We start from the raw sequence: 23,656 nt of genomic DNA, 5'->3' as shown, positions 1-23,656 counted from the left end.
TTTAAAATAAATGATCAAATATTATCTGTTAAGATGAATGTTTCATTTAAAAGGTTTTTATTTATTTGGGACCCCAGAGCCAAGGGCAGGCCGAGGAGACCGCCTTCTCCCGCCGCAGGCAGTATCAAACTCTCGGTCCGGCAGCTTCCCCGGTGATGGGCTCCGTGTAACAAGTCCCCTCAGTCCGTGCGGGAGCCGCGCCGTGCCCAGGTACTCCCCGTTCTGCCCTATCTGCACCACGGTGATGCTGCTGTCATCGCTTGCCTCTCCTCCGGTGGTGCCCTCGGCTTCCTCTGCCGCCACACTGCCCAGCACACTGATCACTATCCCGTCGGGGTCGCCGGTCTCTGGCAATGTTGTTTTGGGGGTCGCGGGCTAAAAAGTCTCATCATACTTAATCCTAAACAGTAGCACATGGTAGGCTATATTGTACGACTTTGTAATTTTTTTATGTTGATAATATGTATTCGCTACTGTGCCTTTCACGCAGACAATAAAAGTGCATTTTGAAATGACAAATAGGTTTATGTTTCAAGTGTATCTGTTCAAAGTTGATATTTTGTTTCTTAAAAGATTAAATCTTTAAAAACATGCTGTTTGCCATTTTTAAAGTTTGATGGAAGAAATTTAAAATATAGGTCACTGACGTGGAGCTTTAGGCCTGCAATGCTTTAAAAAAACGTTTTAGTTGTTTCAGTTTTGAGAGTGAATATGGATGTTAAATTCACAAATTAATATGAATAATCTTAAACAAGAACAGGATCTTGAGCCATGATGCCTGTTTTTAAAGTACAGAAACATTCAGAATGCATGACGATTCCTTAAAAGGTTTTGTAATAGACCCCTAGTACTCTTAATTTATAAAGTAATAATACATGTGAATGATTGAGCTCATTAGTGGCCTGACTGGCCCTCCTAATTTGGTCTAAAAAAAGTAAATGATGATCATTGTGAAGGGGTGTCCAGCCCATATCAATAACATACCAAACTACAGGCTAATGTGAGATTCAGAAATTAGTTTTAAAAATCATGTCTTCATGTTATAGTAGGCTTACCTTACATGAACCTGTTTGAAACCTTAATGACCCCATGATTATTATTATTTATATCTTAAAACCTTTAACAACTATATTTAGATGTTCATAAATATCTACATTTATGTATAAATACATGTGTGACAGTTAGACAAACATAATTAATAGATGATCTCATTATTACCTATCTTATATGTAGGCCTACTAAAAAATTAAAATAAAGTTTACTAAGCCACCTTTTTGTTTTAATGTATTAATTAGACACAATTATTTGTGCTTAAAGTCATATAGCCTACTGTTGTGTCTCAAACGGATAGACTAGGTTATTAATACATTTGCCTATAAATTGCTTAAAATGCTACAATAACATTTGCAATTCGTTTTTAATCTGCCATGTGCGGTATCAATGTCTCTCAGCCACCGTAGTGTCGTGTCAGGTGGGCGTGTCGTGTAGGGGGCGTGTCGTGTACTTGCTGCGGCTGCAGCTAGACCAGTCATATCCAGGGGGCGGCCCCCTAAAGGAGTAACATAGCGTTCAGTTTGTCCTCTCAGGCTTGCCGTAGTGTTGTGATCCATTTAGCGCGCAGTTTAACATCAACCGGAATCGAGCTAGAACAACAGTGCAAATATAAACCTTCTATGGAACTAACCTGTCACCTGAATTGAACGCACTAACTCACTGATAATACTTATATATTAAATCCATGGCTTACATATCTGTGATGTAGTAATGAGCTCCTTGGCTGTGAGTGAAGCAGACAGAGCTCCGGGCTGTTTCTGGGTAACTAGGGCTCGTTAGCGGTACATGCTAGCAACACGTCTCAGCATAACAGTCAAGCAGAGGAAACGACAATGGTAAGCATGCCGAAGCATTCGTATGTATTCCCATTTTGCTCCAGGATACATTTGGGTTTTGCCAACTACCTTAAACTGTTTAAAAACGTATCCTTGTGGTAACAATCCTCATTCCAGAGAAGGAGTCTGGCTCCCAGTCAGGTTGCTAAACGCAAGCAAGGAGATTCATGTGACGATGAGGAATGGACATGTAACACTGTAAGTAAAGAAACATCTTTATTATACATGTAATGCCTTATCCAAAGTTGCTTTATTCAGAGTTACCTGGAAAACAACCCTATTGTTGCATTGTCTGTATAGATACGCGAGTGGCCGTAGACTGCATATTAAAGAGTACGCCAAACTGTGGCTGAATTTGGCAATTTGAGGTTTTCTTGATAATTGACTTATGCAAAGACCTCCCATAACATGTTTATGGAAATCTTTGAACCATAACCAATCCCTTTTCGATTCAGCTGATCTTCTGAGTCCCTTGGCAGTGTTTATTTCTTGGTAGGGTAACTTTTAGTAACACATGAGCATTGGTACGTGCTGTATTGAAAGGTGAGTTATGCTTTTTCACAGGACAAAAAAAAAAAAACCGATAATGAGAGGAGAGAAAGCCACATTTCTCCATTCAGAAAGCCTCTGACACAGCTGAACAAACTGCCTGAATGTTTGGATGGTGACAAGCATGTAAGCGTTTTTTAAATCCATTTCATTTTCCTGTGTTAATACAGCAATACATTCATATTGTATATGCTCATTTGTTTAAAATCCTTTTTACAGGAGGCATTTATTCGAAGTATCCTCTCCAAGCCATTTAAAATTCCTATTCAAAATTACACAGGTAACAGTTTTTCTTGTCACTATGGATTCATGTATAGGACAATAGGTAAACAAGTACTTACTCTGCTCTCCTGATGAATTACCCACAGGCGCGCTGGGAATCAGGGCACTTGGTCTAAAGCGCGCAGGAGTAAGGAAAGCTCTTCACGATCCCTTCGCAGAAGACGCTTTGGTTCTTTATGAACCCCCGATTCTGAGCGCTCATGACCTGATCAAAGCTGACAAGTAGGTTCAGAACATATAGGATTATTCCTTGGTTTGATCACCTTTAACCTAGGCTACCGAGAAAATGAATGTGGGCTTTGTACCGGTTCTAGAAAATACTTCATATCCTTAACTGCCATTGCTATATCTGTGCCATTGGTGGGAGTTTTTCATTTGTTTTCTTTTGTCTTTTTCAGAGATAAACTACAAATCCATGTTGTTGTGGATCCAGTTTTAGGAAAAGTACTCAGACCCCATCAGAGAGAGGTAAACACAAGATATATTTTTCTTATCTTCTCTGACCAAGAAAGCAAATTGCATTAATATGACAATATTGTGTAATAGTGGAGAATCAGAAATCCTTTATATATCCCACAGCTGTAGATGTTTTTCTATTGATAACATATTCTGTCTTCTATTTCTTTAGGGGGTGAAGTTCCTGTGGGAGTGTGTGACGGGAAGGCGTATCCCCGGGTCGTACGGCTGCATCATGGCAGATGAGATGGGGCCTGGGGAAGACGTTGCAGTGTATCAGCCTCATGTGGACCATGCTGCGCCAAAGCCCTGATGTAAAGCCCGAGATAGACAAGGTCATTGTGGTTTCACCGTCCAGTCTCGTACGTAACTGGTACAATGAAATAGCAAAGTGGCTGGGCGGACGCCTCTCACCAGTGGCCATCGACGGAGGTTCAAAGGAGGAGATCGATAGAAAACTAGGTACCTCTGTCTCCTCATGAGAATTCACAGCAAAGTTAAAGGGGCCCTATTATGCTTTTGGGGGTTTTCCCTTTCCTGTAGTGTGTTATTCATTCCAATTTTGATGATTTTGATTTAAAGTCATAGTAACTCTGATGATATTATTGCAGTTTATAATTTACATTTTGCCAGTTATCCACGATAATTTAAAAGTATTCCACCAAAACTAAAATGTATATATCACTTTTACAGCGCTCAAAGATGCTTTAAAAGAAAATAAAGAAAATATCCACCATATAAAAAAGAAATAGTGTGTAGGCTTTTCAGATGTGAAGTCAGGGTACTTGGACAATATCTGGTTCAGCATCCAATATTTAATTTATAATATCCTTGTTGGAGTATTGTCTGCATATTCATGTATTTGTTTTCTGTGGTTTCTACTAGTGAACTTTGTCTCTCAACATGGTTTGAGAGTAGCCACCCCGATCCTGATTATTTCCTACGAGACATTCCGCCTGCACACCGCGGTTCTGCACAAGGGAAAAGTTGGACTTGTCATCTGTGACGAGGTATTTACATTTTTTTACGAGTTGTGGCAGACTGATGAAACAATGATTTAACGTGTATTATTGTGTGTACTGTAGGGTCATCGGCTGAAGAACTCTGACAACCAGACCTACCAGGCGCTGAATGCCATGAGTGCCCAGCGGAGGGTGCTGATATCAGGCACCCCAATCCAGAACGACCTACTGGAGTACTTCAGCTTGGTCCACTTTGTAAATGCTGGGATCCTAGGTTAGTAGCTTAAAAACAGCTATTACACATTTCTGTTATCTCTGCTGTTTTTCCTGATCCCCCCCCTTTTTTTCTTACCTGGCAGGTACAGCCCAGGAGTTTAAAAAGAGATTTGAGCTTCCCATCCTCAGGGGTCGAGATGCAGAAGCCAGTGATAAAGACAGACAGATTGGAGAGGAAAGGCTCAAGGAGCTGATCAGCATCGTCAACAGGTGAGCTCAAAGGGCATGCAAGGTACTTTATATGTAAAGGTGACCTATTATGCTAATGTTCAGGTTCTGTGTGATGTGTGTGTCAAATTGCACTAATTAGCTTATGTCGATCAGCTGATGTGGTGATGTAGTATTTGTAGCATTTATCAAAAATATTTTCTCAGCTATTGTTAAACCTGTTTTAATATTCTGCCTCTACAGATGCTTGATCAGGAGAACATCTGACATCTTGTCTAAATATCTTCCTGTGAAAATTGAGCAGGTTGTGTGTTGCAGGTATGTCGGTTCATTGGGTTTCTTGTGTTAGAAAGTTGAGAATAGTTTGTAGCCATTTTTTTTATTGTAAACAAAATGTTGGTCTCATTTGAAATTGTTGTTTTTGGACATAAACATTGTTTTCAAGGAATCGCGAACGATTTTCCAAAGTTTCAGCACCAATACCAAATGTGTAAACAAAAATTCAATCCTTAGATACATTTCTTCAAACTAAATGCTTATTTACCAAATGAAGCCTATTTTTTATTTGACACTAGTTTATAATGCTGTCTCGAGAAAAACATGCATGCTATTTGAAATGAAGCTAATGGAAATATGGTTCTGGACACATTTCATATGGTTTTCAAAAGTATTGATCATCCACACACAACTTTACTCTGTGTCTTTGTATGAATTGTAATATTGTAAATTAGAATAATTATATTAACACAATGTCTGTTTCCCTGCAGGCTGACTCCTTTGCAGTCAGAACTCTACAAGCGTTTCCTGAAACAGGCAAAGCCCATTGAGACATTACAGCAGGGCAAAACAAGTGTCTCCTCCCTGTCTTCCATCACCACACTTAAGAAACTGTGCAATCGTAAGTGCCAACTCCAAATATATCACACTGTTGCATTTGTGAAAAATATAGCTATCACGCAAAAACACGATGCAAAGTTGACTTTTGTAGAAATACTAACTCCTCTTCTGTTTTGCAGACCCAGCTCTGATCTATGAGAAGTGTCTGCAGAGGGATGAGGGCTTTGAAGGGGCGCTGGAACTCTTTCCCTCTGGCTACTCCGCTAAAGCTGTGGAGCCTCAGCTCTCTGGTGAGAACATGTCAAAAACCACTCTGTACAAATCTGCTTGTGGTGATTAAATAGTACAGATACACAGCACAATGGCTCCTGCTGACATCCATTTTAGAAGTTGCACATTTGACAGGCCACATGAAGACAAACTGGATTTCTTTCTTCCAGGGAAAATGCTGGTTCTTGATTACATTCTGGCAATGACAAGGTCTACAACTAGTGACAAGGTGGTGCTCGTTTCCAACTACACTCAAACACTGGACCTCTTCGAGAAGCTCTGCAGATCTAGAAGGTACTTTTTGGGGGGAAATCCACCATTTATTTGTGACTGTACTTTATGATTTTTCAGTGAGCAACAACCCTCCTCTTCTTGGTCTTTGACAGATACCTCTATGTGCGACTGGATGGAACAATGTCCATCAAGAAAAGGGCGAAAGTTGTGGAAAAATTCAACACTCCGTCTGTGAGTTTGACACAGTTTTAAAAAAAAAAGAACTAAGCTTTGCGAGGCAGTTAAAGAAACTTCTGAATGTTTTGTTTCTCAGAATCCAGAGTTCATCTTCATGCTGAGCAGCAAGGCTGGAGGATGTGGCCTGAATCTGATTGGTGCTAATCGCTTGGTTATGTTTGATCCTGACTGGAATCCAGCCAATGATGAGCAGGCGATGGCGCGGGTGTGGAGAGACGGCCAGAAGAAGACCTGCTATATCTACAGACTGCTCTCCGTCAGTTCAACACAGCTCATAAAATGCACTCATTGAATCATTCAACACATTTCAGGAACATTCAAAGCTTCCATATTTGACTTGTGTGTTTGTATGCTGGCAGACGGGGACGATTGAGGAGAAGATCCTTCAGAGGCAGGCACATAAGAAGGCCCTGAGCAGCTGTGTGGTGGACGAGGAGCAGGACGTGGAGCGCCACTTCTCTCTGGGCGAGCTCCGAGAACTCTTCCATCTGAACGAGGAGACCATCAGTGACACACATGACAGGTATAGAAAAGAAACAGTGCAGACCTTTTTTAGAATTTCTTTTAATGCTCAGCCTTGTGAAAAAATGTGAAACTACCTATTTAAGATGCATAGAATCTGTGCTGAAAACCCCCTGATCATACTAAATGTGTGTATTACCATACTGGTTTTTATGAGTTATGGATGACCCTGTATTTTTGATAATGTTATAGAAGTAGGTCAATATTTAAATGATAAGTCACATTCCAGTGGACGGATGCAGAATACAGTGTAAATTCAAGACTTCCAGCATGCACGCTGGTGTGAAGTCTGTTTTAACTATTCACACATCAGAATCAGAAATACTTTATTGGTCCCTGAGGGAAATTGAGTTTTGTGACAAGTAAAACAAATAAAAAAGAATACCATTTCTATAAACATCTGTTTTAGTATTTATATTGCAAACAAATGATATTACTGTTAACTGTTCAATTGCTTGAATTATTAAAAAAAATATATAATTGTATAGCTACATTTAAATTTGTTTAATCATTATGGTTTTAATTCTATTGTAGCTTATGTGAATTATATTGTTTATTTATAGTCTATTAAATGTAATTATATTGTGTTAAATCAGCTACAATCTAATATAGTATATGTAATTATTATTATTACAATTAGGTACAATGATTGTATTCATTGTAAGTAAACTAAGTCCAACTGACAGCAGATCTGACTGTCATACAGAAACACACCGTGGCTGGATTTGTATTTAAGAACAGACATCACGAAAAACAGACCCAGTACTGCCTGTTTACTTTATTTTGTTTACGCTAAACACACAAATGTCCCCATCTGATCACTTCATATAACAGCATCTTCCTCGGAGATCTGATCTAAGCCTGCAGCCTCGACATTGTATGTAATGTGCTGATCGGCCTCTCTTCCTCCCTCTTGTGTTTCTGTCAGGTTTCGCTGTCGCCGCTGTGTGAACGGCAGGGAGGTCCGGCCTCCTGCAGAGGCCTCCGACTGCACCAGTGACCTCTCCCAGTGGAGCCACTGCTCCGACAAGAAGGGCCTGAGGGACCAGGTGTTGAAAGCCTCCTGGGACGCTGCCGTCTCATTTGTCTTCCACCAGCGCTCTCATGAGGACCAGAAGGGCGTAGTATAGCAGGAGGGACTAAACAGACTTTGTCAAAAGACTACATGTACCGTTTGTCCTGATATTTATTTGTTATTCTGTTTTTTTAAATGAAAGAGAGGAGCAGGATTGGTTATCTTTCCGTTGTGAATCCAGTAACTTATGCACATAAACAACTACACTTACTGGATTTGAACACATTTTAATAGCACATGCACACAAACCAGTACGTTTTAGTACTTCATGCAGGCGACTAGTGCCGATATAAGTCGGTGCATGATTGTGTGTGTGTCTCTCTATACGAGTGCCGCTTCATTTACCATCATCAGTGTCTTCAATGTAGAGTCGCTGTACACGGGTACAAGTGGAAGGTTATACAAAATATAATAAATGTTTGTCAAATACAAGGTTGCCTACACATCGCCTTCTTATTAGAGTCTGAGACCACTTACTGCTGTAACTCCTATAGACATTGTTCGATCGGCCTGAAACGTCCCGCGTTGGCTATCGGCCGACACCGGAAAGCATCTGCATGACGCGTCAACATGCGGACAACAGCGGACCTGCACCGAGCTGCTTGCAGCTTTAATTCATACTGTTTTTTTAAAATCGTCAGACATTTGATTTGGAGTCAGTCCATCTCTTTATGAATGTGACATTTTCCCATAAATAAAATGAACTGTACAAAAAATATATATATCTTAATCCAATACCTTTTTAAATGAATGCAATGTATAGTTTATTCTTCTGATTCACAGAAAGCACAAGATAATTAAATATCATTTTAATCGTTCCAGTGTCTTTTTTGCAGGATATATTCAACGTTAACGAAATTTAACAATGGGAAGTTCAAGAACATAAACCTTGGATGTATACAAATAATACAATGATGCTGCAGTAGGTGCAGTAGGTGGCGCCATATGCCTTTCAGCTTGGTTGGTCGACCGCCATTAAAACTAGAGAAATAGAAGAGCCGGTGACTGTATTGTTATTGCTATATTACATCCATTGGTGAAGTAGCTGTAACTCATTATTTGCCAACCACAACGTGACGCAAAGGGACCAGAAGCAGACGGAACCAGGGCTGTGTCCCGATAGTTGGTTAACGTTTCAAACAGCATCGTAATTAACGACGTTGTAAATGAAACACACATAAATGCTAGCAATGGGGGACACTGCCCGCAAAGCAGACCTAATAAACCCAAAGGATGCATGTCTCACTTTAAAGGAGATATGTTTCCTAGCTGTCCGGGAACATTATGCTGCTCTGGGCTTTGAGGCTGTTATTGGTAAGTCGTGTTGAATAACAGGGAGTTAGCTAACATGAAACTGTTAGAAGCTAGCATGTCATTTACCTTCGCTTTTGTCACATATCCCATAAAGCTAGCATGTCAGTTACTTTCGCTAACTTTAATATCCCCATAAGTAAAGCTAACAGTTAACTTTACGTTAAACTGAACTCCATTCAATACACTTGCAAATGGCGATATTGTTATTAGTTGTATTCATTATTTTAGGACGGCAGTGGTGGAATGCAGTTAAGTACATTTACTCAAGTATCGTACTTGAGTACAATTCTGAGGTACTTGTACTTTACCTGAGTCATTTCATTACTCCACAACATTTTAGAAGCCAGTAGGCCTATTGTACGTTTTACTCCATTACATTTCTCTGACAGCTTCAGTTACATTACAAATTCTGGTTATTAGCTAATACAAAAAATAAATAAAAACATGGATATAAAACTCAAGGTTAGGCTTAATTTTAGCTTTACATGTGATAAACACATTAATCCACCAATAAGTGTAATCCACTAATTTCATATGATTCTTAAACTGCCCATTACGCTTCACAAGTACTTTTACCTTTAATACTTATTTAGATGCCATTTAGAATGCAGGACTTTTACTTGTAACAGAGTATTTTCACAACTAAGTATTACTAGTTATACTTAAGTATGATATCTGAATACTTCTTCCACTACTGAAGGATGGTACATATCCCAAACTAACATTCAAGGGACCCCCCCCCCCCCCCACAAAACAATCCACTCAAAGTCGTCAGACTTGGCTTTGTGTGTAACAGATAGGTTGACGTAAAAGAACATTTGACAGTTTACACTGCCTTTAATAACGTTACTTCGAGTACTTTAAAATAAACGTTACCAAGTTTGGTATATAATTGTTTTTGTTAACTTGTAACGTTACTCTCTTCTTGTATACCTCACAGTACACATGTATCAATTCACTTCCTGGTCCCTCATTGATGATTCCAATTCACTTTGAAAGATAAATCTATGCTAAAGTTATATTTTGTTTTGTAACTGCTATAGATCTACCAACGCCTCTCATTAAGGGTCTTCTTCTTCATCTGACTGTATGCCAACTGGATGAGCTCCAGCCTGCCCTAAACAAGAGAGGTACGAACTGAGGAAGTGTATATTTCCTTTGTTCACAGAAAGTGTACTTTTGTTTTGATCAGAATTCATGATTAAGATTCTATTTTCCACTTTCTCTTTGCCTGGTCTCAGGTATATCAACTCATGCCGGATGGATCGGAGTCCTACAGGAAATGCGTGGACTTAACCATGTAAGTACAATGGCTGCTTTGATTATCTCGTATAGTAACAACCAGAACCCAGATGTAATATGTATCCTGTGTTTCATTTCAGGCGATAAACTTCCACACAGAAGAAGAGGCCAAACATGAAGTTATGAGAATTATTTTCACTCTAGTATTCTACGGCTACACCAGCCAATTTGTCCAGAAAAACATCACACATTTGAACACCCCATCCTTCCTGTTGGCTGCAGCTAAATGTATCAAATATTTTTTACTCGATACTCCAGTTGAAAGTTTAACTTCTGAACGACGGCATCTTCTGAAGCTCTTAGAGAAGGGTATCAGGACGGTTTGTGTCTCGAAGTGCATGGATCTATCGGACAGGAAGACAGATTTGTACGTCCTCCATCGCCTGCTAGACCACGGGGTTGCTAAGAAAGTTGTTATAGATGTGAAATGTTCCCTCATGCTGTCCTGGATTCTACTCAACAGGGGATCTCAGTTTGTAAGCCCTGAGCTCAGGTCCCTAATGCAGAGAAAAATGGCAACATGTAACTTACAAGCCTATTCAGCCATTGCAGACAGGGCCAGTTGCGGTTTATGCATCAAGACTGCGGCTTCAGAGGATCACGTTGTTCCCTGCAAACGTTTGAAGTTGGATTGTGTCGAGGAGAAAGAAGCTGGGAAAGCCAACCTTGATGTGGACCTGAAGTTTCTCTGTCAAACCTTCGCTCCGCGTGAAGGGCCCTCAGCAGGGGCCTGTCCGTGGGGACAGATCGAATGTCTGGAGATCAGGAAGTGTGTGTCGGACACCTTCACAGTGCTGAACAATGCCCTGCCCACATGTTTCTTCCTGCGCTCTCTAACTCTTCACAGCATTAGTAAGTGTCTCAAAATGAATAATAATAATAATTTAGGTTTATGAACAAACATTGGTAGCAGTGGATAATTAATGGTGCCCTTTGTTTATCCTTGACAGTACCTTAAACTCTATTTAAATATTTTCAGTATGATGACAGTTCAATGTCCCAAACTTGCCCTCAAGAAGTTCCCCTAAAATCTCCAAATGTTCAGCTTTGTGTGTAGCACAGTTGGATGTTACAGTACCCCCCCTGCATGAAACGCCTCCATTGGACACCTTTCTTAACATAGTGACTTCACTATGTAACACTTGCATTTCTATTGGCTAGCACTCCAGCACATTGTACGTGATATTGTACAATGTGCAACAGAGCCGGCCAGCTAACCAATCAGAGCAGACTGGGCTCTGGTTTCAGACAGAGGGTGAAAAGAGGTGCTGTAGCACAGGCAGTATGAGAAAAATAAAGAGCTTTTTGAACATTAAAGTACGGAGACATGTCACAGTAGAGACACTAAATACAAATATGAACCTGAAGATGAGCATAATATGTCCTCTTTCTAAGTATTATGTAAAACAAGCGAACAATATCAAATGTTGTCTGATAAAGCTGTTAACAAAAACAACATTCAGTCAAAAAAACATCTGAAAATGCAGATGAATGCACAATAAAGGTGCATCCTAATCTTGACATTGAACTTGTGAATGTTGCTGTACTGAATCTATTGAACAAAGTTGAGGATAACCTTACTGTCACAATAGTCAAACCTGACGTATTAGTGCGCAGGAATGATTGTGTTTCTGTGTGTGTCTGCAGCTTCATTCAGAGATGCGGATGTGCTGGGCCTGGCCAAAGCCCTGAAGACGCTGACGGAGAGCTGCCGCAGCTCCCTCACGGAGCTCAGCGTCAGCGTGCTGCCCTACGCCGGGCTGCTGGAGTTCCTGCTGGACGCTAACCCCCACCTGACCTCCCTGCACGTGGAGATCCAGACTGCCATGTTGGGATCACGCCTCTTACTGCGTCACCCCGGAGCTGAGGATCCAGACATGCCAGGTGCTTTGAAGCTGCTACCAAAATGAAGTAATATCTACGTAAGCAGAAAGTGTATCATACCTGTTGAGCCAGCCAAGAACTAAGAAGGGCTGCACGATTTGGACAAAATAAAGAATTGGGATTATTTTGGCTGATATTGGGAAAAGGATATAGGAAGTATTGATTGTTTTTACATCATTATTCTCATCCTTGAAAAATATCTCTTTTGTTAAGTTTGTAAAATACTATTGGTACGCCTGAATGTCTCTGAAATTCCAGATTCAAAATTGCATTTGAACAGATATTCTGCCTTTAACAAATAGGTGCTTCCTGCTATATGAATATCACAATTTCAATTACATTTAAATGAATTGTGCAACAGATCCTCTACCGGTTGAGAGCAGAGTAACCTCAACATTAGAGAATGTTTTAGACAAGAGACGGTCATCGCATCTTACAGATGAAAGAAAGCAATGTCAGATAACCATTTGTTTGTTTCTACAAATGCGGTGTTTGTTTTTGGTAGTTAAACCACTTATACTTCAGACGGGTCATGAAAAAGAGCAGTCAGAAGTTAAAAAGTTCAGAAAAACTTTTTTCGAAGATAAAATGCAAACGTAGGAATTGGACCCTCTGAGGTGACTGTTTCCTGTCCTCCACAGAGCTGCCTCTGCAGAAGCTGTCAGTCAAAGTGGCTGAGCTCCAGCTGACAGATCTGCACTTCATCACCAATGTTCTGAGACACTCTCCTCATCTCACCTCGCTCCACATCGCGGGGATGAGATTACCAACCGGCTCCTCTCAAAGCCTCCTGCTCAGCACTCTCTCAGGTAACGTCCTGTCACTGTTAGCTCCTGAAAGGCACAACGCGCCAGGGTGCAGAGGCTTGATAGAGATCTAAGTCAATACAACTAAGATACATTGACATCTTGACTCATGAGTCTGCTCATATGGTAACAAAAAAAGGCCTAAACAAGGGCTTCTATATGAGTATTGTATGTGAACAAATACTGAGCACCTGTTTTAGGTCATATATGTGCCCTAAAGAACACAAGTATTTATTTATAGTACAAAGATTTACATCTGTTGTCTTCTTTCCTCATGTATTGATTATAAGTTAAATATAGAAACACACCAGCCTTATCTTAATAGATCTGCTTAAATGTTATATTAACTGCTGCTGACATTCTGAAACGTTAACCACACGAAAGCCCAACTGATTCAGTTTTTTTAAGGTTCATGCTGATACTGATTAGTTAGTTTATAAAACCTTTCAAGTAATATGTGTGCCTGATCAATTGATCTGACTAATTCTTTACTAAGTCTTACCTGAAGTGCTGTCAGTAACGACTTGTTTTCCACTTTTAGGCTCCAATCAGCTCTTGAGGAGTCTCCACCTCGAGGACGTGAAGCTGTCCGATTGTCTCCCTGAAATCCTGAATCTACTGAGGAACTGCAAGTTGGAAGGTAAGAATACCATTTTGTAAACGTGATCCTGTGGAACACAAAAAGGTGATCAAATCAAGTTTTATTTATATAGCACATTTAAAAGCGATTTTTGGTCGAGCCAAAGTGCTGTAGGCTACATGTAATAAAAACACATTACTACAATCACAATAAAAGACAATAATTGACAACAGAAATATAAAAAACAAAAACACAGGGAATAGTCAGGTGTCGTGCTCCGCTCTGACTAGAAGGCCAGAGAGAAGAAGTGTGTTTTTAGTGAGGATTTAAAAACCCTAGGGTCTGGGCCGACCTCACATGGAGGGGCAGAGTGCTCCAGAGCCTGGGGCCAGCTGCTGCGAAGGCTCGGTGCCCTCAGGTTTTAACCTGTGATAGATCTGTTTTCCCTTCAAATTAAACAATATCTTCAACACTTAACACCCTTCCAAATGTACACATCTTTAAAAAAGTACTAATACTATAACACTAAGGGTGCATTCACACCTAATAGTCCGCTTCTCTGGTGCACACCAGACGACAGTTTGTTACATTGTTTCATTTTTCAGAAGGTTTGGTTTGCGTTCACACGGCAAAACTCAAACGGACTATAAACTTTAAACACAAGTCATGTGCACGGAAATGCTGTTCAACCATTGGTCAGACATTAAGGGGTAAAAACGTGAATCCCGGCAATTTCTACCGGAGCCTCCGCCATGGAGCATCGGCACTTTCGGCAGGTTATTCTCATGCTGCTGTTAATCTGGAGATCAACAGACACTAGCGGCCCGCGCATATGATTATATAATCTGACAACGTCCGTTAAAAAAACATTATAACATAATGAGAGACGTTCTGCAGTAAGGAGGAGGTTTCACCGACGACAGGTGTTCTTACTTTTATGTAACTGACGGAGCATTTTTACTTTACACGACACTGTTCAACACTTCATTCTGCTTCATTCTTTAACTAAACAACCGCGGATGTCTTGAAAGAATCTTTCGCTGAAGATTTTTGAAGAGCGTTCTTGTGACACGTAAATACTACGCTTCCTATGTTTTGGTGCGGACTGCGTTCACACCAGCAATGAACCGCTCCAGAGTTAGCAAGCAAGCGCTCCGAGACCACCTATTTTAGCGGACCAGAGTCCGGTTGTTTAGTTCACTTCAGAGGTCTCGGACTGCGTTCACACCGACCCAAATGAACCGCACCAAGCGGCTAAACGCACCATTAAACGATTCAACCGGACTATACAAGGCAGGTGTGAACGCACCCTAATACTCGTTTTAAAGTGATGTCCTGCACTCACACACGGTTGTCTCTCTTGCAAGACCCTATATTTTGGCCTGCTGTACATCTGTTTATTCTCAAATATCCACAAACTTATATTTCATATTGTGTTTATTCCACTGCACATTATTGAATTATACATTCAGTTTTAACCTATGTTATCTTACATGTACATAGATGATTAATTCATGCGTTTAACTTCCACCATTTTATCACTGGCATAATTTATTTTGCATTATTTGACTTGCTATTTTATTTTTCTAAAGTATATTGTATTTTGCACTGTTGGCGGGAATCGGGATTTAAAGTGGACCTATCATGCTATATTTGAACAATATATTGTAGGGCCATACCTATATAAAACATGTCTTTGAAGTTTTTTTTTCTAAATACCAAACAGATCCTGCGTTTTAGCCATGCCTCATTTCGCTCTATTTGCTCCTTTCCAGCCCTGTTTTTGCAGGGGGCTGATTCTGTGACGTAGCTTTAATGCAAATGAGCTGCAGCTGACCACGCCCCCCTGCAGGAGAGGGGAGCGTGCTCTGATCAGCTGCTGGGCTGTCAGAAGAGGGGGAGAAAAAGAGATCTCTGTCCTCCGTGTTTTATTCTTATATGATTATATGGAGTCATTATTCATTTGTTTTAAAGCTCAATAAATAACAAAGAAGACCTTTGACCGGCACTTTTCTAATTTTGTCCGGAAGATTTAAAGTTTAACGGACATGTTGACCGGCGAAAACAAATCTAACTGAAACTCTGCCGCACGGTCCCCTCGTTCCTTGGAGGAGGCGGAGAGGTGGGTGTTTGTCATCTGCTGGTGGCAAACCGGAGAGAATTACAGTGCTTGCCTCGACGGGGAGGGATTGCATTGAATTACAGCAGCGGGAGCAAACGCTTGCCTTGGGGAGGGAGAAAAAGAGCCACAGCGGAGAATAAACAGAAGGGCAACCATGGCAACCATGCGCGGGAAATCTTCTTCGCTGCTTTTGTGGCAGACTACAGCGCCACTTACAAGCCTGGCATATGTACTACAGCGTCTCCAGCGCTTTCGAGCGGCAATGGCCGGCCGTGGCGCAACCCCCCACTCCCCTGATAGGTGGAGAGTTGGCCATATAGGCAGAGCTCCTCGTTCCTGACGTCAGAGAATTTTCAAATCTGGATCAGTCTTTATCAGATCCGTTGCAGCCCCGTTTTTAGAGATTTGGGTATGTAGGAAAAGAGAGAGTGTTGTGTTTTCTGACACTTGGTGAGTTCCCTGACACACCGGGGACACATTCATGTATAAAAGATGTACAAAAGTGCATTTTGCATGATAGGTCCCCTTTAACATTTTCGTGGCCAACATCTCCACCTTGTGTTCATAACATGATGTGGAGCCCAAGATTACGTTTTCTCAGTGTTTTTAAAGCTGCTTTATACAATTTATCACCTACATTTTAGGAAAAAATACAAATCAGAATCAGGTTTATTGCCAGGTCGTGTTAACACACACGAGGAATTTGCCTTGGTGTACATGGTGCATACATAAACACAGTTAAAGGTAGAAAGTAAGTAAAAAGCACCAACTATTATATGATAAGATACAGAAAATGATTTACATTGAATCTGGATATACAAAAAACGACCTGCAGTATACTATTGCAAAGAACTTGAAATAATCTAATCAAATATGTGCAGTATTGTTATTGAAGTGGATGAGAGCTAGCTAAATTATTTCTAACACATGAATGAAGACTGTGGCCTTTAGTAAGGACTCAGGTGGCATTCCAGGTTATTTTCTTTCAGTCAAGCCGACACAACAAGCGAAACGTGGCTCTTTTAAAAGTATTCACCTCGATCAGTATGTCCAGAGCTCAGTGCAGTGGAACTGTTTTGTTTTTGTGTCTCTTCCTCAGAGCTGCGCCTGAATGACTGCCGCCTTCTGGAGAGGTGGAGCGACAAGCAGGAGAGTCTGCGTCAGCTGGTGTGTGCTCTGAGGACGCTGCCCTCTCTGCACACACTCAGCCTGGCTCAGAATCGCATCGGTAAGCACTTCTCTCACAACCGTTCCAGTGCTGTGATTCAGGCCAGAGTTCATCATTACTGCGCTGCACTCTGACCTGACACGCCAAGCGATGTTACATCAGCACAAACATTTCTACGCTCTTTGTTTTGAGATGTTCATAGCAAACTGGTTTCTTATCAATTCAACTTGCACACTTTGACTTCTATTTGCTTATGTTGTTCAATGATAAAACAAATGTGGGTAAAGATTATTTTCCTGTTGATTATGGGATTAATTTAGATTTGTTTTACGGTCTATCAAAACCAAACTGTTTATTAAGAGCTGCTGATTGATGAGATCCAGCGTGTCCTGAATGTGTCATTGTCCTGGATAAATGAGAGAACTGCATGTTCATTCCCCTTTTTACTTTTCCTTCAGCTAAACTGTCTGTTCCTTTAATCATGAGTGCCTTGTTCATCTTCACACGGCAGTTCAGAATGCATTACATAAATCCCAACTCAAACTTGGTTTAATCTTAGCCGTCTACCGTCTATCTACCGTCTTTATTTTGCTATCACAGGTTGCATTCAGAATGACCCACAGAGAGAACATTGTTGGTGGAGAGCTTATCAGAGCTAGATAGAGCGAGACTATTGGACTTCCATTTATTTATTTAAACCCTTATGTTGCTCAGTGTTGGACTTTGGTTGCTAAATGTTCCCCTTGTGAGCTTTTAAGATAATGATATGTTAATGATCTCTGCTTGTTATCCAGCCAATATTTGAATTATTGCAGCTTTGATTTAATGAAAAACATCTTTACACCGTCTCAATTTGTCTCCCTCTTAACAGAAAAGTGCTTTATGTGCATCTCCAAATCTCCTGTGTTAATAACGTGCCTGCCTGTGTCCACAGCTAAGAACGTGTGTGTGCTGGCAGATCTGTTCTCAGGACCCTCCCCCAGCCCACTGAAGAGACTCAACATCAGGTGAGGGTCAGCAGTAGCCTCCTCAGGCTCCAACACCTCTCTGCTGCTCATTTAGGCTGCATCTACACAGAGACTAAAACTAACCGAATTCGATTTCAAAAAAGTCTTCCGTCCACACGAGACCGCTCGACCTGCTGTAGTATGCCGGGCCTGTAAGTGGCGCTGTACGCCACAAAATACACCAAAAGCAGCGGCATGGTTGCCTGGTTACCCTTCTCTTTATGCTCCGGGGTGGATTTAGCGACATGTAGTTCATATTATGACCTTATTACTACAGATAGTGTAACACTATTCTGATCCTCTGCTGGTGTCAGCGACACTGATCCTTATGTGCTGTCTGTCCTGAACAGCTCCAACTTCATCCTTCCTGCCGAGCTGCTGGAGTTCTCTAGAAGACTGAGGAAACACCCCCCACCCCAGAGACTGACCCTGGACCTCAGGAAGAACCCAGGGGACAGAGACCCCGACACCTGGAGCTCTGCTCTGCACAGGCTGCAGCCCTTCTGTGTTTCACTGGTGGAGGGATGGAGTTCCTCCAACACCATGGCTGACTACATCAGCAACATGTGAACTAAGGCCAGTTGGAGGGAAGGGGTCTGAACAGTTAGCTCTTCGTGTTTTGTCTCTTTGACAGAAGAATGACTCAGCAGTTTGGTTCAGTTGAGAAACTAATGACATTTTTTTTAACTGTTTTCTTTAATTTATCAAACCACACCTACATCTTGGATAACTTGGGCAGTGTTCATTTGATTCAAATAAAAGTCATATTCACCACGTCTAAAAGCTCTGGGGGTCTTATTTGTCCTTCATTCTTGATTGCTATTTGGGGTTGTCCCTTTCCAGTAGTGTGTTGTATAGGTTTTTGTCAACGCTCTGCAAAGACTAAAATCCCAAAGTTCCCTCCATAGGGAGTTTCTCTCCCACACACTCCCCCTCTGCCTGAAACGTCTCCATTGGACTCCTTTGTAACACTTGTGCCTCTATTGCCTACTGCTCTAAAACAGTGTAATTGTTAGGATAAGTGTGTGACATCTCTTAGTGGGCTCTGGCTTCAGACAGAGGGTGAAAAGAGGTGCTGCAGCACAGGCAGTATGTTCAATATAAAGCTTTTTTTGAACATTAAAGCATGAAATCATGTCACAGAAGATGCACAAAATACAAATATAAACTTGAAATTAGAAGAATAGGGCCCCTTTAATTATTACGCATTGGCGTGTGAATGGCTCAGCAAGGAATGGTGATACAGCTGCTGAGACCCATAATCTCACGGACATATTTACATTTTCTCAGAATTGTACTTAAATTAAAGAAATATTTTAGACAAATCACCTCTTTTTAGAATGTGAAAAAGACCTGCAGTTAAGCGTACTGGGACTTAAAAGTGAGCTTTAGGATGAAAAAAGAGTGGCATAGTTTTAAAATAAAAAAGCACCCCATCAGTTTGACATTTGAATCTTTTATTAAACCAACATCCGTTACACTTCCAGAGTCTTCCCTCGGACAGAGTGTGAGTGACAGTGGACATTAAGATACAACCGAAGAAAAACTTGGAGGATTGACGTCGAGGTGAAGAGAAGTTTCACAGCAGCTATCTCACACCTCCTCCTCCTCACGGTCATTTTCTTTAAATTAGACGAACAGCATCGACATCGACTACCAAATCATCATTAGTAGGAACCAAGTAGAAAAAACAATCAGAAAAAACGGATTAAAAGAGTTTAATCTTTTTCTTAGTGGATTTTTTAAAGCTAAATACTGTAACACTTATTTTCTGTAAATTAGTTTTTCATTGTATATTCTCATATTTTTTAGTAAATTCAAGTCGAAGAGAGTGAAGACCCTATGTCTGCATGCTAATCGGTTGATTTGCCGGGTCTATCTACAACCATCTCTTACATAAAACAATGACACTCGCACAAACACACACCACTTACACACTCGTACACACTGCCGCGATATTTCAGCCTGGCATTCACTGTGAATTTACAGAGGGAACAAAATGGCCGTTTCAAACATCATAAAGAAGTCAGTTGTCAAATAAGGGATACGTTTGTTCATATGATTTCTTATTATTTTTGAGTTAATTTGAATTTTCTCTAAGAAATGATTGGCTGGACAAATGAGCTTTCCTTAAACAAGAAAATAGGTCCTCAATAACAATAACGTGAAAACATTTAAAAGTTTAAAACTGTCGTGGTAATCTGGTATGTCCAAAAGTCTCCGTTAGCAGATAGGAAGCAAACTTTTAATGAAGCTTCTTGTTAGCCTTAGTCACCAATTCATCTCTTAGTAACCTGCGTTTGGTGCAGTTAGGACAGTGTTTAAACCTGGCAACCCCACTATGAGGACAGGACGTTAGCATCAATTTGTGTGGGGTTAAGTAGCTAGTCTGTCTCTCTTTGCACAGAATATTCGCAGCACGGTGAAACAGCTGCCAAATTCTGAGACCTATAATCTCAACAACGAATCTTTCACAGAACTTTACTTAAATAAAAAAAAACCCTCTAGACAAATCACTTCTTGCAGAATATGAAACAGACACACAGTTAAAGGTATCAGGGCTTAAAAACACTTTGTGGTACTCGAAAGGAACTCTGGAGATGTGTTCGAATTGCCTCCATAAAAGTGACGAAAATGTACACCAACATGGGAGGAAATAAGAAAATGAACTTCCACTGTAACCTATGGTGTTTTTCTTCTCTATATACTTATTTTACAGACTTTAAAGTGTCAATGTACATCTTTGTGGAGTGTGTATGTTAAGTGAGTGAGGTGCACTTCACACACACAGCGACACAACTCAGTCGTCACACAATATTTAGCCAAATACGACCTGTGAGTCTGAGTGTCATCTGGACCTTTAAGGTGGAAGTGTTTTTTCACGATGGTTCGTTTTCACCAAAAAAGCCAAATGAATCAAACTAGCACAGCAACATTCACACAGTCATACTGACAACTACAGTCGCACAACACACACACACACTTGCGCTGTAACAAAAACACTCACTTGGAGCCTACATTACAATATATTGAGAAGGCATGAAGGAAATCTCAAATAAATATAAATAAATTAAATCATATAAAATGAATAGGTTAAAAAACATAGAAATTCTGTTAAATACAGCAAAATGAATTACAATAAACAACAGTACTCGCCCGTAGACCAAGATAGACACAAGAGATGGGTACATTTTGTAAACAATGACAGACGGACGGACACATTCACAAATCATTAGTGAGCAGAAAGGCCTGTTGGGGCGCAGTCGTGAAGGGAAGGGGGTCAGGTGTGTGGGGGGTGTGTGTGAGCATGCTGTGTTGAACATTATGATGGAGCCTGATTGGCAGTGCTGCAATCGTCCCTATTCCTGGAGCACTGTGTTCAGGGACTGCAGGACAGACATGACCAGATTCCCTCAAGATGACCTAACGCTGTAGAATACAAGACTGTTACAAACAGTAGAGCACTACCACTGACCATTGTGTATGTATAAAGCAAACGTATAGAGAACATTAAAACAATCATAATAATGCTCCCTGAAAAACATACTGGGGTTTGTCGGTTACAGTCTCAAATGTTCGAGTGCGACCATTAGCTTGTGGTGGCTAAAGTTAGCTAGCTAAAGTTAGCTAATACAACCAAATGTAGTCAGTCGGATGGCTTTAAAATTATTTTTACATTTGTCTTCTTTGTTTTAGCTTATAGCTTCTATATAGATGGTACTTTAAGTAGTGTGCCTGCAAACACTCAACAGAATTGGATAATGGTTTAGCACTAGACTCAACATAGCTGACTATATGCTAAAGTATGCTAACTGTTAGCATGGAGCCTGTTCTCAGAGCTGTCCAAATTCTTCATTTTGTCTAATGTACTAATATTATGTTGTGTGTTAGTAGTATAGTAAAGGTGTATATATGCATACAACAGTTACAGAAGTATAAACAGGGTTTCTCTGAGACCTTTCTAATGCCATATAGAATGCACTTTAATACTTCCCTCAATGTCATACACGGTATGAAAGTATGATGGAAAACCACTAGTGACAATGTGGTGTAGATTTATTCATCAATGTAGTTTTGTCACTTTTTCCCAGCAATACATCACATTATTTCCTAATGATATAATGAATTAAATCAACTAACTTAAAACAGAAATGCCTGGAAAATTAATGGAAGGATTGAAAATCATTCATCAATGATGTATGCTGTGTTCACTTCAGGCTTAACAATTAAAACAAGCTGAAAACAGTTTATGCGAATGTGTGTATAAAGCCAAGATGGGGGACATCTTGGAGCCTTGAACAACAACTAGAACTGATGAAGCCCCTATCACTGTCTTTCTTTACAGCTACACTTGTTTAAAGTTGGACACCTGACTAATGGAATGATGTCACCCAGATGTTTTGTCATCTGGTTTCTGTCCCAGCTGTGGCAGTGTTAAACATGTTGGACCCAGGCTCACCTTTACCCTTCTGTCTGAGCAATATCTCAGCAGTATAACAGTACTGAGGGAATGTTGCAGTCAGGCTTTACATCTTGTGAAAATCTGGTACTGAACCATACAAACGCATTGCTTAGCTTAGTGTGAGCGACATGTTAATGCATCATTCACCTCAGTGATAGTTGCGTTAGATGCTATCGTACACTGCAGGATCTGCAGAAGGTGAAACTCTGGGGAAAGGACTTTTAAGAATGTGCATGTACGGCTATGTGTATGTTAATTTCAGTGTGACAGTGTTGGAAAACGAAATAATTTGGTACAAAACACAGATTTAAAATGAACCCTTGAGAGAGTGTCGGAGACACCGACGTCAAGCCAAAAAATAAAAGATCCTGATGAGCTCCCTGCTGTTTCTTCAGACTGTATGTGTGTAATAATGCATGTGAAGGCACACACAGTGCTGTAAGCATATGAAAACCTTGCAACAGAAATAGTGTTTTCTTTCTTCAGTAAATGTCAGTTAAAGGACTACATCTACAGAGAGATAGAAAAAAACAACTGGCTCAACTGAAAATGTACAGCAGTAAAACAAGGCAGTATTGTAAGTCCCAGAAAAGTAAACATGTCGGAGAGGCAACGATGTGTGTGTGTACGATGTGCTGGGGGAGGGAGTGGCGGGGGGGTTAACGGGAGCGTAAGGGGTTCATTATGGACGGTGTGTGTGTGTGGTTCTGTGTTTGCGTGTGGTGGGGGGCTATAGAATTCCATCCATGAAGCTGGTGTCCAGCCTCTGGATGAGCACCCGGATGAAGGACATCTCCTTGCGGGTGTTCTCGAAGATGACCCGGGGGTCGTCGGACTGGCAGCGCAGGCAGTTGGGGGCCATCACCATGGCCAGGTTGTTCACGTCCATCTTGGTGATGGTCACATTGTCAGACTGGGCGAAAACCTGAACACACAACGTACAGCAGTCTGAAGGTCGCCTTAACTCAGATTCAAGATGTTTTATAGACATTTGCTATCACATAAGGATTTGGGGGGGGGGGGTTGCATGCAGCATGTGAATACTTGCTTTGTGGCTATGTCTTTAAGAAGTCTTTACAGCCTTATGATGTAGTATGGGTTAAAGTGTGTGTGTAGTGTATGTGTGTGTTTATGCATGTATGTGTGTACGTGTCTGTATCTCTGTGTGCAACTGTGTATGTATGTGTGCTAGGATGACTAGGTGACTTTATGCAGCACTGCACAATATTTATTATAATTTGTCCCACATATTCA

General features: G+C 40.8%; 3 protein-coding genes across 3 annotated transcripts in view; 2 read left to right on the top strand and 1 right to left on the bottom strand.

Moving 5' to 3' along the window:
- The first annotated feature begins 1,564 nt into the window (after positions 1–1,564).
- Positions 1,565–8,189, top strand: rad54l (RAD54 like). Its single transcript, XM_034237315.1, is given in 19 exon segments — positions 1,565–1,889; positions 2,007–2,087; positions 2,454–2,564; positions 2,658–2,718; positions 2,807–2,942; positions 3,119–3,188; positions 3,349–3,426; positions 3,428–3,638; positions 4,062–4,186; positions 4,262–4,412; positions 4,498–4,624; positions 4,826–4,900; positions 5,350–5,480; positions 5,599–5,709; positions 5,860–5,983; positions 6,076–6,154; positions 6,237–6,416; positions 6,520–6,683; positions 7,611–8,189. Coding segments are annotated over 19 exon segments (2,220 nt in total). The 5' UTR covers positions 1,565–1,886; the 3' UTR covers positions 7,813–8,189.
- Positions 8,190–8,732: 543 nt separating this feature from the next.
- lrrc41 (leucine rich repeat containing 41) lies at positions 8,733–18,723 on the top strand. Its single transcript, XM_034237317.1, has 10 exons — positions 8,733–9,071; positions 10,115–10,201; positions 10,313–10,371; positions 10,454–11,225; positions 12,021–12,257; positions 12,899–13,066; positions 13,605–13,703; positions 16,865–16,993; positions 17,868–17,940; positions 18,291–18,723. The coding sequence occupies exons 1-10, from the start codon at positions 8,939–8,941 to the stop codon at positions 18,508–18,510; spliced, it is 1,977 nt and encodes a 658-aa protein (XP_034093208.1). The 5' UTR covers positions 8,733–8,938; the 3' UTR covers positions 18,511–18,723.
- A 657-nt stretch (positions 18,724–19,380) lies between these two features.
- Positions 19,381–23,656, bottom strand: part of arhgap39 (Rho GTPase activating protein 39) — a 134,016-nt gene continuing 129,740 nt past the window's right edge. Inside the window, exon 12 of the mRNA XM_034237509.1 lies at positions 19,381–23,327. Coding sequence (XP_034093400.1) covers positions 23,133–23,327 — 195 coding nt within the window. The 3' untranslated portion in view covers positions 19,381–23,132. The remainder of the gene's footprint in view (positions 23,328–23,656) is intronic.

This window comes from Gymnodraco acuticeps, unplaced genomic scaffold (assembly GCF_902827175.1).
Source record: "Gymnodraco acuticeps unplaced genomic scaffold, fGymAcu1.1, whole genome shotgun sequence".
NCBI classification, from domain to species: Eukaryota; Metazoa; Chordata; class Actinopteri; order Perciformes; family Bathydraconidae; genus Gymnodraco; species Gymnodraco acuticeps.
The sequence above is the reverse complement of the archived record's forward strand: the minus strand, read 5'-3'. Positions and strand labels throughout refer to the sequence as shown.

What these genes read in the sequence shown, in the direction of transcription:
- lrrc41 (XM_034237317.1), top strand. Translation starts at nt 8,939, where the DNA reads ATGCTAGCAATGGGGGACACTGCCCGCAAAGCAGACCTAATAAACCCA. An exon ending in CCTGCTCAGCACTCTCTCAG is followed by an intron (nt 13,067 to 13,604) that starts GTAACGTCCTGT and finishes TTCCACTTTTAG; the next exon opens with GCTCCAATCAGCTCTTGAGG. An exon ending in CCTGGCTCAGAATCGCATCG is followed by an intron (nt 16,994 to 17,867) that starts GTAAGCACTTCT and finishes CTGTGTCCACAG; the next exon opens with CTAAGAACGTGTGTGTGCTG.